The 16,164-nt window shown below is 35.4% G+C and overlaps 1 protein-coding gene across 2 annotated transcripts in view; it reads left to right on the top strand.

Moving 5' to 3' along the window:
• The window catches only part of CHD1 (chromodomain helicase DNA binding protein 1), a 55,597-nt gene that overhangs the window by 1,968 nt on the left and 37,465 nt on the right, over window positions 1-16,164 (top strand). For both annotated transcript variants that reach the window (XM_071448577.1, XM_071448576.1), the window contains exon 2: window positions 318-527. In XM_071448577.1, the coding sequence (XP_071304678.1) occupies window positions 475-527 (53 nt within the window). In that variant the 5' untranslated portion in view covers window positions 318-474. The remainder of the gene's footprint in view (window positions 1-317; window positions 528-16,164) is intronic.

Here is a 16,164-nt window from a genome sequence, read left to right on the forward strand (position 1 = left end):
TTTTGTGTATTTTATTTAGATCTTCCAGTTTTTAAAAAAATAATTAATATGAAGACCTGTTGTTATCTGGACATTATTTTTTCTTGTTTTCACAGATAGTAGGAATTTTTTTGTTTTTCTTCAGAAAAGGAAATAGTGATAAAATGATCAGCCATGAACAGGTAACACACACACAAAAAAAAGTTTTTTTGAGTTACAGACATGATGTCAAACATGCCCCCTTTCACTGCTACTGGAAAAAAAAAGTTTATTTTTGGTATATCTTTAATTGCAAACATACTTTAAAATTGTGTTAATGTTTTCCTTTCCTGTTTTAGGTGTTTTGGGAGAAATCTTGAATACCCGCTGAGAACACTAACGCAAACTCATACAGTGTCCAGAAAACATACAGAGTAGCAAGAAGTGGATTCCTGATATCCACCTTGTACCTTGAGTGGACTTCTATTTATTTTTTTAAACTTTTTAATATTTACAATGAATGGGCACAGTGATGAAGAAAGTGTAGGAAACAGTAGTGGAGAGTCAAGGTAAGCACTTGTTTATTTCAGTTATTCTTGGCTATGTATTTTCTTACATTTTATTTACTAAAACTAATTTATATTTGAACTGAATGCTGAAATGTGGTGGTTAGCAGGCAGATCGTCGTAAGGAAGACTGGCTTTGCTTTCTTACAGGTGCTTTATCTGCTTGTTACGTTCACATCATTTCAGCTATGAATGGGAGTGATCATAATAAAGCTGAAGTAGCATTAAAGCCATGTCAGCATCCAGCAGCATAGTATCTCTCTTGAGGGAAAAAAGTGCCTGAAAAAACAAATTCAAAACCATTGAATTAAAGTGTTAAAGCTATCCTCTATAAAGTGCAAGGCACACACGCATAATATATGTTGTATAAAACGCTAATTAGGGTGTCTTTAAAGAAGCAGTGGTTCACGCCAGTTTTTGATATGAAATACTTTATGATTCTGTCATTCTTCAGAGCTGCCAGACTTGTGTAGCTGAAAGTGTTAACTTTGTTTTTGGAAGTGAAAGAACTGTTGTCCAGCTGTGTTCTTAACTAAAAGGAAACCTAAAATCAGTTCTCTAATGTCAAATTACAGGCTTCTATCAAGTGCAGAACATTAAGATGTTTGGAGAAGGATTAGAATGTCCTTGTGTTTATGCAGGGTGACAGCCAGTTTGTAGGGGGTGGAATTAAGTTCACTTACTGGAACAGTTCTAAGTTCAAAAAGCCCCTCCTGTGCTGCAAAGTTCAGATTTCTAAAACTGGAAATATGATAAACTTAGAGGTTTAAAAATCAACTTATCAATAAAAGGTGAGCATTAGACTTCTCTTCTAAGAGGTGGTTTGTGACTGTGCTGTTTTTCTGCCCCTCTTCCTGTCAGATTACAGCCTGTTCAACTGGTTAGCTAATTCTGTCAGTCAGAGGGCCATAAAGAAAACTACGTTCTGCAGACTATGAAACTTACAGCTGGTTAGAGAGAGATCTGAATTACTGCCTCAAGAGAAGAAATGCAAGAACAACATATAACTGCCAGCTAATCAGACAGCCTGTGCTGGCCATCAAACTTCTACAGTGTATGATGGACTGGGAAGACAGGGAAGAGAGAATTGTTTAGGAGACCCTGGGTACAAATCACAAGGAAATTTATGAACAGTGAAACTAAAGAGACTTTTATTATTGTGTATTCTTATGTCAAGATTCCGGTTATATGCAGAAGTGTCGTAGAAAGACAGTAGATTCTCAATTTTGTGAATAATTTGTAAGCTCTTAACACATAGTAATTTTTGAAGATTTCTGCTTCCTATAAAGTTGATACTGTTACAGTTAACAAACAAGTATGAAGTCTCTTATGGGAAATAATATTGCTTGTAGCTTAAAAAAAAAGGCAAAACAAAACCTTCCAAGGAACATGAACCTACCTGGGACAAGTTAGCATGTGAATTTTCTTACTGCTTGAAAGAAGCCACCTTGCTAAACGTCTATGGAGAATCTATTTTGTATTGAACTGTGATTGCTCATAACTATCTGTATATCAAAGTTACTTAAAAGCTGTAGCAGTTCATAAGACTAAAGTAATTAAATGTCATAAAGTTCCCACGAATTTAATGAAAAATAACTATCAGGAGGATGCACAGTGCTCAAAACTTCATTTTTGCCTGGAAAGTGAGGCTTTATTCTTCCTCTTAAATGTCCTGCTGAGCACATCTTAAAACTTTTAAAAATTTTAAAATCCAAACAACTCTGTTTCCTAGACTGTGTCACTTGATAACCCATAGTCTAATTCACAGGCAGGCCTTGGAAAGTTTATTTTCATGTTCATTATCAGAAAGCTGTTTGTATAAGTGAAGCAAGAAAACTTGGCATTTAAAATGATGGAACTCTCCTCAGTCTAACCTAATTCTGTTATTAAAATAATGCAAAATATTTTTATATGACTTAGCCTTGGTTTATAGCTGAGCAGTTTTTTACTTTAATGTGTAGATTTCGAGTACTCTAGATGATTTTCACCCTGAGGTGAGGTACCTTAGCAAGGTGCAGCTGTAGACAGATACTTTACTGTAACTTGGGATGTGTTGCTGTAATTATCCTTCTAATCTGGATGTATGAATTTTAGAGGATGGAGGTAGAAATTGGCAACAGAATATGTTTCCTAAGCTTATAGTGATCCCATTCTGTTCAGAATGCTAGGGGTGGAAATGAAATAAGGGAAGAAAGCAATTGAGAACTGCTGCTGGGAGTGAATTGCAAAGAAGATCAAATTCAAGAATTAGTAGGAAAAAAGAAGAGGTGAAGATGAGTACAGTGATCATCTAAGTGGCAGCATTGGTGTTAAGTAGGAGAAGTCTTTGAAAATTTGTGTCAGTTTGCAAATTTGATACTGCAGAAGTGCAGTAAAGCAGTTTGCTTGCCTTTGGTATATGGTGTCAAGTTCCATTCCTGTGTTGTTTTATTTTCATTACTTTCATTTATTTTCATTCATTTCAAATTTTCATTCATTTTACATTCATTTTATGGAAACACCATGACTTGAAAAAGTTGTTGAAAGCTTGTAGTATTCTCAGCAGTAGGAGGGCTGGAGAAGGGAATGATCATAGACCTTTGACTTGGTGCACTGTGGTAAGGGATTGTAGCTTGCCTTTATTCACTGTGTCTAGCTATGAAGGTGATTGTTTTTTCTTAAGTGAGAAGAATGAACAGTTTGCCACACTGCTTCATACCTTTCCAGCATTGAATCTATTCATCTGTCTGCTAGATCACTAGAAAACTTTCCCTGGTTGCAGGTATTCATCCTGAAGTTCTCTTTTGCTACAGGTGGAAAAGTGCATGGCCACACCATTTGGACTTTGCCTATTTCAGCCTCTGAAGCTCTAAATCACTACTAGAACTGAGCGTGATGGAAATTGTTGTAAACATTGTTAACTAATCTTGTTTCTTGGTATTCCAGTTTCTGTCCAATAATCACAATGGAGTCTAGTTTCCAGTTTCTTGTTTACTAGAAATAACTATTCTATAATGTTTTTATGTAGCTCAAGGTAAAATATCACAGATACTGTTTATCTGGATAGCAAGTGAGTGTAGACGCAGACTTATTAGCAGTATGCTGAGAAGCTTACTCAAGCAGAGTATCTTTGTATAGTGTTCTTGACGTCATTCAGTACAATTCATCATATAAACTTCAATATGAATACATACATTCAAGTTACATAGCAATAAGAAAGCTTAATCAGCAAGGAAGGGCAGTTGTACCTGAACTGCAAGACAAGTGCTAGGTAGAACAAGGACTGCAGTCCTTCCTTGCTGGGCACTATTTGAATAACAATCTGATTTCCTATCTCTTTGCTGTTATGTGTTTCTGCAGAACAAGGTATAGAGGACTTGAGCATACCTTTCTTTCCTAGGTAAAAAGGCATGTGCTCAGTGTTGCTTGACTGGAAGGTAGCTGGCCATTTTTACAGTAAGCAGGAAACAGCTGTTTATACCAAAGACTTCTACAAGTTTTTACACACTTGAAAGTTGATGTTAAAATAAGATAGGAGTTTCAGTGGGTTTAATTTGTTTTGTGAACTGCATAATCTCTGAGCCACATAATTAAGTAAAGAGTAAAGATGTGGTCAACAGGCTTCAATTTACTCTATAAATGCATGCCTTCCATAGAAAGTAAAGATGATTTGTTTAAAGCTGTGAGTTTAGGTTCTTGCTTTCCTGAAATCTAAGTAGGAGTTAAAATAGAGATTGACCAAGCATATTTGCAGAATTTTTTGTATGCACTGGCTTCTTTTTAGTTGGAGTTTAATAGATGGTATTAGTAAAAATGTGTGTATACATCAAGAGAGAGCCTATAAATAGAACTGTATATATTTAGATACATATTTACTGCACAGGAATTCTCAGATCAACAAAAGTACCTGAATGGTGAAGAAAACTGTTGGTAGCATGAACTGTAAATAGCTAGTGGATAAAGCAAGCTCTTTGCAGTATTTCTCTCCTTAATTTACAAATGGTTATTTTATCAGGAACAATCTCTTAAAAAATTAAGCATACTAAAGTATGATAAGGTGTCCAAATCCAAGTTAAAAGCATCTTTTCCCTTCTTTTTGGAAGAGTTCAGAGAGAGCATGTATCCAAGCCCAAGTATTTTTTTCCTAGAAACCTTTCTAACTAAAAGGAAAAATTAAAAATTCATGGTCTGGCTCTTGATCTGCATGTGATCTTAACTTTGGTTTTGTAACTCTTGCTGAGTTTATCCCTGTGTTTTGTGTAACCCAACTGGATGTCACATACCTGTACCACATATTTTGAATTAAATTCCTTTATTCTGAGAGTTTCAGGATTTTAGCTGATGCAAGCTTTTCATGTTCCTCAAAACAAAGTGTTACGATACCAGCAGTGTATACATCAGACCTGTCCAGATGTGGTCCCTCAGCTGTCTTCAACTGTTTTCTTTGGTTGGGTTTTTTTGTCTGTTTGTTTGTTGGTTGTTTGTTTGGGTTTTTAAAGGTTTGTTTTGTTTGTTTGTTAAATTCCATGTAATACTTTTTTGCCGGTAGTCTCTAAGGAGCTTCCAGTAAAGACATCATTGTGTTGCTGCTGGATCCAGCTATGTGTTGAAGGTTTCTCAGATTACACAACAAAGTAGTAGACCCCTGGTAATCACTGATACCTCCTGCATGTGAAGTGTTCCTGGAACAACTTTGTGCTCTTAAGATGTGTGACTTGCATCTTTCAAATAAAGACTTCCAATGTAGTTCATAGGTTCATGAAAGTTGGTAGGTAATCAGTTTAATTTTGATAACATTGCTTTGCTTACAGTAGCAGCAGCAAATAATTAGTCTGCAGGACAGGAAACACAATATTGGTGAATGTTAGCCCATACCAGGAAAATTCAATGCAGTTCATACTCTGTAACAGCTGAGAACAGGAAATAACATTTGGCAGATTGAACCTTGTACTCTTTGTGCCCTCTGTTCTTTACTGGCAGTGATGAATAAGATAAATCTGCCTTATGCATTGTAATTAAGTTAAATAGTTAAGATTTCTGGAAGAAATAAAACTGTTTACATAACATTTGCATATAGAAACTTATTTGTAATTTTATGAGTTTGGCATTTAGTATCTGTTACTTCTGCATATTTTGAATGGGCTCTTCATATTCCTATGCTTTTCTTCTTTCAGCTTTTTTTAACAAACCCAGTAACCAAGCATCAAAGGAGACAGTCCATTGTCATCTCAGATATCTAAGTTTCAAAAACTTTGCAGATAGAAATCTCTTTACTTTTTAGTGTGTTGAGTTTTAGTTTGCTTAAATAGTTACGCTCTGTCTTACTAGCCTTGAAACAGAAGATAACTAAGGTAACATTGTCTAATGAATGCACTTGAAATCAGTGATGTTAAATTAGCTGTTATTGGATCAGTTACTATCCTAGACAGGAGTCTAAATTTTCTGTCAGTTCCTCCAGAATGTGGCTTGTTTAGCTTTCCATTTTAGGATTTATATTCCTAGTGCCTAGTTTCTCAGTGTACGATCCTCTCAGGGGCATCTTGTTCTAAAGAATCAACTAGTGAAGCTGAACTTGAGACTGTGGCAGCTAAACTAATGGCTGTGTGGCAGGACTTGTTTTGAGCCTGTCATTTCCCCAAAGTGTTCCCCAGTTTCATTACATAGGTATTTATTCGGGGAAGTTGGGAAAAAAAAAATATTTGTTTTAACCTGTTACCTGCTTTGGTACCTTCTTTAACCTATGTTTCTTTTCTTTCAAAGAGTTCATAAATAAATACTGCATTCAGGCATAGATTTGAACATGTAGGGAGTACCCAGAGACAGTGTTCATTAAAACAACAGGCAAATTCTTTTCAGAGTGTTTCTAAATTCCATACGAAATCAGATTTGACATGTGCTGCTGTACAGTTGGAACTATCAAGGGCTAGAAGTAAGAGATTTCTTAAGTGTATATCCTGGAAAATGTTCTTTCTAGACTTTACACCTCAGTTTGTCAACATACACGAAACTAATTTTTCATGTACAACTTCCATCCTGACATCTGCTATTCATTTTCAGTATATGCTGTTGGCCTGCTACTGAAAGTTACTGCTGACTGGTAAATTTATCATCATTACTGGGGTTTGTGCACAGTAAAGAAATCGTCTCACTTTAGCAGTACCAAGAAGATCATTAGTGCTTTATCCATCATGCTTGTTTCTATTTTCCATATCCTTATGAAGGTCCACTGTTCTGCAAAGTCTTTTATACTAGTGTTAGTTTAGTTTGGAGAGGGGACATTCAGTGTTTTAGGAAATGCCTAATGTTCCTTGCCATCGTTCCCCTAGAGATATGGCACCAGAATCTCATTAATTTGTGATATCAATTCAGGTGCCTAATTTTGTGAAAGTCAGTGGTGCTGCTTTGCACTAATGGGCATTACTTGTTGCAAGGAAAGTTGGTCAAATTATGCACCTAGTTAAATTGTATTAGCTGACGCTTAAAGTTCTTTGGCTAGAAAATAAATTGCTTATAGACTGTGCCTGGAAAAATGAAGGTGAAGTTAAAGAATCCCATAGGCCAACATGGAAAAGAAAGCAATCAGATATTATGACTACCTCACTGCTATTATCTCCCTGTGTTATTAATACCTGCATTGCAGAACTTAGGTTCTGTTTCTTAAGTGCAGGTAAACCGCCTTTCTGTCAGACAGGTTTTTTGTCTTAATCGTAGCAATAATTTTAAAAGTCAAATTTTAGCATAGTGTGAAATATTCTCACTTATCATTTGGTTTGCATTAGTAGCTTCCATTGAATATTTTCAGAACATATATGTTTTCGTCTTATTTCACATTTCCTTTCCTTTTCCACTTCAAGGAATATTAAACCATTTCTGAAATTCTGCTAATACAAGTTGTTGAAATCAGAGATTACTTAAGAGATTATTTGTCTTCATGCTCTGAAAAGCTTTTAGATCTCTCTCCAGCTGATTATAATTATTTTTGCCTTGTTATAGCTGATTGTTGGGGTGTCCCATTTCAGCAGATGAAGAAAATGTCAGCTGAGCTACTAAAAATCTCTCTGAAACTTCTGTATGTATTTTCCTATGACCTTCAGAAACTGAAAACAATTGCATTTCAAAAACTGGTAAATGGGCTCTAAATTTGCAGTGGTGCTGCTAGACACTGCAGTGTGGTTTGAGTTGTCTATGCTGTTGCCTGTTTTATCAGTCACATCTGCAGTTCCATGTGCTAGGGAAAAGGAGAGAAGGTGTTACACCATGTAGTAGATGTGCTGAAATTGAATAATACAAAAGACGTCTTTTTCATTTGAAATTGGTTTAGTGTTTTTTCCTAGATTATATGTTGATTTCCACTGGTTTATGCCTTGGTTTCAGGACAGCAGTCTCAAGAAATACTGCCTGATTGTTCCTGCTTGTTTCTTCCACATTTTCATAGATGCTTAAGGATGTTTATGAGAACAAAAGTGGTTTTGAAAAGCTCTGTCTTCTCTTTGACACCGTAGGGGACATTGGAGAGGGCAAAAATATCAGTGTCAGAAAAAGTTGTTTTTATATATCCTCACCAATAGATGAATGTATTGGTGAGGACTGAATGTGTTTTCAAAGTGTGGCAGGGCATTCTGTTCCCAGTATGAATTGTGTAAATATTTCTGTAACTCAGAGCAAAGGTAGGAGCAGTTAAAGAAAAGTTTTACAGTTCTGTTTCTCGTTTCTGTGTTCCCCTTTTACTATGAGGAGATGACAGATGTAAATGCTCTCTTTGAATCTATGTGTGTAAATGTATATCCCTCTTCTTAAGTAATTCCCATTTCTATAAGTTTAGCATCTAGCATACTAGGATTTAATTACTGCTCATGTGGAAGAGGGTCATAGTTAATCTTGCAAAATAGATTACAGACTGATCTTTGTTTTTAATAACCAAGGCTTGCTCCTTGTCTGGGTGAAGGAGGACATCTCTCCTTTACCTTTTTTATTTAATGCCTTAGTGCAGTGGTCTCCAAAATTGTTGTTTGTGCACTCCTGTCAATATTTCAGCATGTATCTCAATGTATATATATTTCATTTATGAAGTATATAAATGTAATAATACTTGTACTAAAATCTACCTTTATAAAACATATTCAAGAATTAGAAAATTTAAAATTCTGAGATAAAGATTTAATATTTGAAAATATTAGATTTTTATTGATAAAAGAGCTCTTTTAGCACTTACTAAAAATATTAAGAATATTATCGTTTAGTAATATCTTGGTTTAACATTTTGTGACACAGTGGCTTGAAGGTATGGTTCCTCATTAAGTTTATTTTGTTACCTTATTTTAATGACTAGCACATCTAAGAAGATACCCAGCAAATATACATGGCTTCATATGGAGAAGTGCATTGTCAACTGCACTTACTAAGTTGTAGTACTATTTTTTTTCAATCCCATCAGCTAATTATGTGAAGCTTTTTATTATAATTTGTCTAGTAAATTTCCAAGTACCCTGTCAATCATTTCATGCCTGTTAATCTGAAGGGATAGCAGTTTTCGTGTTTTTAACAAATGGATTCAAAACCCACTGAAACTTCTTGGAAGATTTTTATAAAGGCTGGAAATTTTTATCTCCCAGCTTTTAATGTGTATATATACAATAGCTTTTTTAGGTAACAGGCATTGGTTTTAGTAATATCATATAATGATGGAAACCTTTCCAAATATGTGTTTTCAAAATGCTGTCTCTATGGAATGAGTTTCTTTTGAAAAGCACCTGCTTTCTCACTGTTAAAAATGTCACCTTCACTTAGAAGGGATACATAAAGTCTGTTTATTTTTTTCTAAAATATCTGCTAGGTAGCATACTACTGGTAACAAATTATTTCCACAGAAATGGTTAGTATATTTGAAGCACTCTTCTTTTTAAAACAAACACCCTCAGAGCTCACCTAGAACTAATATTCCTTGTCGACAGTGCTTCTTAGCAGTTAAACCTCTTATAGCATAAATAGTTTCATAAGTTAATTTTCTATCTTGTTACAAAATATGGTAAATATTTTACTATTGCATAGACTTATTTTCATAAAATTAAGAACATCAGTGACTTCCTGCGTTCTTCTGGCTCCAGATTCTTTGCTGCAATAGCTTACCTGTTGTTGATGGAGTGGATGAACATATTTTGTACTGCAATCTCTTACCACCCTTACTAGACTGTTTTTTATTCCAGTCAAAGCAACCACACATTCCTAGTTATATTTGCATAGTTTTTTCATAAAACTTTTTTTAACTTTTTTTAATTAAAGAAGTAGTTTACTGTTGATAAAGTAACTTCTCTAATGCTTTTCCTTTAATGGCTTAGGAAAAGTAATTTTTAATGTACCTCATTATTAAAATTCCAGAATTTGAGACATGTTAGAAGCATCTGTACTTTGATCCAATTGTAGAGCAAACCTTCTGAAATGGATGATTTGTTCTAGTACTTGTTTTTTTCAAATCTTCAGCAATGTTTTCTGTGTGTCTTTGAACAGCATTTCCTGACAAAGAAATGAGCTTCAGGTTGTCACTGTAGTTTTCCATGCATTATTTTACCTATTTTTAAGTCACAAAAATTCAATTCTCAGATGGCATGATGGTTTTTTCCCCCTTGATCTTAGGTAAGAAAATCTCAGAGTAGGCTGCTAGTTTAATTTATCATTAAAATAAGGGACATTTTTAAAAGTCCAAGATTTACTATTACTGTATTACTTGAAACATTGCTGGAAAAAAATGAAGGTTTATTTTTGTGTTTTGGATGGTTAGTTTTCAGATGTCTTGTTAATTGTGATGGTTTCATGCTACCATTGGCTAATAATCTCAAGATATGATACACATTTAGGGTATGAGTAATTGTTAACAATGGTCAACAAGTAATTGTTAACAATGAGTAATTGTTAAAAAGTAGTATTTTGAATAGTCTTGATAACTGAAATTTTCTTTAATCCAAATTCTTGTCAGATGTCACTAATAGTCATTGTTTGTTATCTTGGAGTGTGACTTATGAAGAGCTCCTACTGTAGTAGAAGTGTAGTGCTGCCATTTTCTTTTCACATGCATTCACAGTACTTTGAGTCCATTGTTTCCTTACAGGACTCTTTTTAAACTATTCCATTCTGTAAGGGTTAATTTGGTCAAAACTAAGTAATATGATCCAGGAATCCACCTCATCAGGCAGAGATAAGCTGCACACAAGTCTGTCTCACTTGCACACAGAAGGAATGGAGTGATTGTGCCACTGTCACCCTTCTGGGTGGTGGAGCACATACTTACTCCAGGGCCCCTCAACTGCCTTACTTGACACCGGGCCATCAGACAGACATACGGGCTGAGTGAGCTAACAGGTGTCAAACTGTTGGCGATGGAGAGAGACTGGGAAGACTGATTCGTTGATCAGAATCCAGTTTTATTGGTGGATACAAGCGCTTATATGCTATTTCAGAGAGACTAGTAATGTGTACTACAATGATCAAGTTAAAATCACATACACAAACCTAAGTATATAACATCTCTTGCTTGCAGAGTTTAGGTTTAGGTTTTTTTTCCGATAAACCTGTCTGATTTAGTCTTCTTGCAATTTAGGTCTAATTTTCAAAGTCCCGTTTGCTTTTGTCAAGGCATCCTGTATAATCAAATCTCTTATGTTAACCAGGTCCAAAGTCCATTATCTGTCTTATGTCCCTCAAGATTCCAACATCAAACCATTTATTTAATAGTTGAATGTTTGTAGAGTTGAATTTGTGGTTTGGGGTCTCCCTTCCTCCCCTTCCTTCCTTTCTGTCCCTTGCTGTCCTTCCCATCCTTTCCTTCTTGCATTTCATAGGTTGTTACTTTGGTTTGGGTGGGGTTTTTTGCTTTGTTTACTTGTTTTAGATAAAAATTAAATCTTAATATCAGTTCCAATATATTCTTTACATACCCCCACTGATTGTCTTGTCTGCTTATGTGCACTCCTCTTTGATAACCATTGTCTTCATGTGCCAGTTTTCTTTCATCTGCGAAGTGTTGGTGAGGCTGGGAGAGGGGGAAGCTATTTCTCATACATAAAACACCTTAGGGCAAATACTGCAGCTCCAAGGCTGGCTCCTTGGAGCATGATAAAGCCTTTAGGTAAATCCTGGCATTCCTCACATCAGTTTGAAGTATGGATTGTCTTTATCACTAGGAAGGCTGTCTTTAAGAGATAGTTTCTCAGCTAAGTCCTGAGGCAGGGTCAGTCTGGCTCATGCGATAATGTGAAGCAACGACTCATTGTTTTGTTCTGTGAAACAAAAGTAGAAGTACAGATAATGTCCCAGTGATGTTATATCTGCAGAGGCAAAGTGCTAGAAATCATTGGTATCTCTGTGTGTTAAATTGATATGATATAGTAACTGCTAGTATCTATGCTTAATAGAAGTTGAAATGGAAAACTGCTGCTACATTGGGTTTTCAGTAAGACTTAATTTTTACTTTCATTATGGACAGTGCTTAAGAGATATGGCTAGAAAATGCCACAGATATATTTAACTTTTCCATCTGTTGTGATGGGAAACGTAATTCTTTATTCTCCTCTTTACATAACTCTTCTCCCTTTGTCCCAAATAAGTCTGTGCACATTTTGGTGGATTTGTTCATTGTCAGAAAAAGTTACATAGGTCTATGCTTTTACTTCATTGCTGCTGCTTTTTTACAGGTGTTTTGTAAAAAACTAATAAGGTGCTCTGTTATATCGATAGTGGATTGTTAGTTGAGTCTGATATCAGTCTAAAACTGCTTTACATGAGATATGTGAAGAAATAAAAAAAAAAAAACAGTTGATAATCAACTCTTCTTTCTGTCTTGTAGATACAGAACTTTATAGCTAATTAAGAACTAATTCTTGGACTGAAAAATTATATTCAATTTCTGTTTGAATAGATACCTAGTCCTGTTAGACAACAGAGGTTTTGTTGTTGCTGTGTTTATACAAAAATGTTTTCTTTAAACTGCTGTGTTACACAAAATATTATAATTAAAAGTGCTAGACAAATATTTTATTTTTTTTAAGTAGGGGAAAAGCAAAAGGACAGTATGCATCCAGAAGTGTATAAAATTTTGATCTTGGCATAAACATGCTCTCTTTTGGGTCTTTGACTTATAGAAAGAAAAATACTAATTTTCTCTCTAATATTGAAAATATTTTACACACTGAAAACTGAGCCCTAAACCTGTAGTTCTTCCTGTAGATGTGTTTTTTGCCTTATGTGCCTCATCTCTGTTACTATTGCTTCAAATCCTTCATATTTCTGTGGAGGAAAGTCCTTTGAAGTATGGACTGTTGCAGCTGTCGGGGATTTGTAAGTGTTCTAGCTCATGCAGTGCTGCTTGTCTATACTGTCTTGAAGATCTGCAATTTGTCGTTATGCAGAGCTTATTTATTATTCAACTTTCTATCTCCTTTGCAAACAAGAGCTTTAGATTTCTGACTTATAGTGCTATCTTTGTAGAGTTTGTGCCTTCAGGTTTCAGGCTGAAAGAGTGTATGAAAGTACATGATAAAAGAAACATTGCTTTGGTAGCCCTCAAGAGAGCCTTTCAGTTACTTGTTCTGCGGTAAGTCAACCAAGAAGAAGTCAACAGGCAAGTCAACAGTAGAAATGAAAACCTATTTGTTATTCTTACCTAATTTTCTTAATACACATTGTAGTTCTATGAAGATATCTGAGATTTTTATCTGAAGATATCTGCACAGGCAGAACTTGTAGTTCACACAAGTTTCGCGCAACTGCATTAATTTTGATGATAATAGTTGAAGTAGGCTCTTCCCAACATAGAGTAGCCTTGTGTGTTTGAACTTCTGTAGTGCTTTTTGTGAGTTAATTTCAAATGTTTTATGCGTGTATGTAAACTGTCATGGATTACTAAGCTTTGATAAATATTTCAGCAAGTTGTTGCTGTTACCCTGATTGTAAAATTATTTTAGGCTACCTCAGTTTGTCATTTCCCCTTTCCTTGTTCTGATTTGACACTGTGGGATAAGAAAGCCTAGTAAGTTATTATTGGTGCTATAATGTTTGTATTTCATTTGACTATTTTTTCTATGTACCATATATTAATCTCTCGTAGGGATCCTACATTGTCCTTCGTGCATGGTATCGTGAGGGAAGCTCTAAATCAGTTGTGGTGAACTTTATTATTTGTTTTTTTCTTCTTGTAATTTCCTGTAATTTTCTTGTAATTTCTCTCCCCATTTCTTTTACTTCTGTGTGCAGGTTTGTTTTGTAGTCTTACATTTATTAGTAATGTGGTTGAATTAAGATTTTTACTCTTTGTCAGATGTTACTGTGTGTTGTGATGTGAGTTCTATTAGGCTGTTCTTCTCCAAATCAGGCCAATTTATTTTGAGAAACAAGGGTTATGTTTGCTGGTCCTTCTTATAAGCCTAGTGGAAATTTGTTACCAGACTCAGAGGTTCAATGAGAGGTAGCTGACAAGATAAGGAGGAGCCCATGTTCTTGTTTTCGAATACTACATGATCTACATCAAAATCCACATGTTGACATGTTGGTATTGTTTAACAGAGACCTTAGATGACAGGTAGCTGATCTCTTAATAAATAATAAAATCTGGCATTAGCTTTTTTTTTTTTGCATTGAACTCTACAGCAAATAGCATTACCCACTACAGTTTTATTTTCCCTATTTCAGTCCCCTTTGGTTTTGAACTTCACTCAATTTCTGGGAAGAACATAAAACAACTTAAAATTTCCCATCAATTGTTTATCCCTGGAGATGTCCAAGAGGCATTTCGTCTGGTGCTGGGTGAAGTGGTTTAGGAGTTAGAGTGATAGTGCTCGGTTCACTGGATGTTCTTGAAAGGCTCTTCCAATCTTGATGATTCTGTGCTTCTGTCTAATCAGTGTAATTCTTGCTTACTTATCTGAGTAAACTGAAATTTTTTTTGTATTTTCTTTTATCTCTCCACCATTCTCTTCTGTATCTGGTTTAGATATTTCTTACAGTGTTAGCAAGTTGACAAAGATGTATTATTCCAGTGTTAGTTTCCCCATGTTACCTTAGAAAACAGGCACTTTGTCTTGGTTGCCTCTGTCTCTGTTATGCTGTTAAACCTATGGTTAGCACTGTATTAGTATGTGTGAACAATTTTACTGCTATATGGAAAGCTAACTTAATTACCATCCATATGGCTTAGTGTTTTGCATAAGTTTTTGATTTGGTAATACATGTTATTAATGTCCTCTTCAGGCAAGCCTTGTCCTGCATGAAGGTACTTGATTCCTTTCCCCTCCTTCAAGGTTCTGTAGGATTTACATATTTTTGTTAGCTTTTTATGACTAGAACTTTGTCCGGTATCTACTTGTGTCTCTCCATGCTGAGTTTTCTTTTATATATCTTCATTTACAGTTAGTAAAGGCCTTCTGTAGTCTCTCTGGCATGTATTGATGGCACTTTGCTTTGCTGAGCAATATGGTTGTTTTATAAAGGTGCAATTCACCTAGGATTTAAGGTAAGGCAATACTTGTGTGCAAAAACTCTATTACAATAGTTTTTCCTTCTCTTAAGAAGACAGTCATGGAGTGTCATTAATTTCTGGTGATATTTAACCTCCAGTCATATATTGTAGCATCATATTCTGTAACCTGCTTTTTGGGCAGGTGGAGTTAGTGTTACAGCACCATGCCTGAAGTAAGACTTTAATGAAAGAAATTTCGGAGCAGCCTTCTTGTTTCCTAGCTTTCCTTTTGGCAAGTGCAAGGAACCCAGTAGCAACATGTTTCTCCACATCTTGCTCTTCAGAGCAAGGAAGCTTTACTGTGTTCACTTTGCCCCTCTTTCTTTTCCTGGTTGCTGGTTGCAGATGGCTGATGGAGGTGCATTCTGCAGGGATCTGTTAATGAATAGCTTCATTTCTTCTTTTCTGGCACGGTTTTGTTGGTGGCAGCAAAAGCAGAGGAGCGATTTTGCTTTGTTCTGCAGTTCTAAAATAGTCAGTTAAGTATATTCTGGGGCAAATGATCAATCTTCCCTCTCCCCCACCTCACCTCCAGCTGATTGTCAGCCAGATGAATTGTGCTGGCAGAGACAACTGGGCTTTGATATGGTTTTGGCTTTAACATTTTCAGTTCCAGCTTCATGTTTACTCTGGTTTTTAAGCATTTGTGTCAGTGTGTACATAATTTGAAATAATTTTGCTATGTGGTGTTTCTTTCTCATGATATCTTTGAAATATAGTATTAATCTAGTAAGGAATTTTACTAAAGTTTCAAACTCATCTTCTCTGTGAAAAACAAATGCTAAAATTTTAAAAGAAGTATCTTTAATTAATGCGTGTTCTAATTATGTTAAATGTGGTGTAAGATGAATATACAGATGAAGTAATTTAGACAGCTCAAGTGTATGCCAAGGAAAGTGCTTTGGCATAAGTCATACCACCTCTGACAAATTCAGAGTTGCCTGTGTGGGAAAAGTTTGTACTGCTCTTTTAACAGAAGACCACAATCTGTGTAGCTTTTTGTTTTGTTCTAAGGACTACCACAGCTTTATGAAGATTGAAAACAATATTGGATAGTCTTTTGTGAAGTAGACAAAACCATTAGCTAGTGTGGCATTTGATGGCACTAAAGCAGGGATTTTGAAGGGAGTGAAGCTTGTTTGTATGGCTACAAAGCAT

This window comes from Agelaius tricolor, unplaced genomic scaffold, assembly GCF_023055355.1.
Source record: "Agelaius tricolor isolate 1412-34295 unplaced genomic scaffold, bAgeTri1.0.p SCAF_27, whole genome shotgun sequence".
NCBI classification, from domain to species: Eukaryota; Metazoa; Chordata; class Aves; order Passeriformes; family Icteridae; genus Agelaius; species Agelaius tricolor.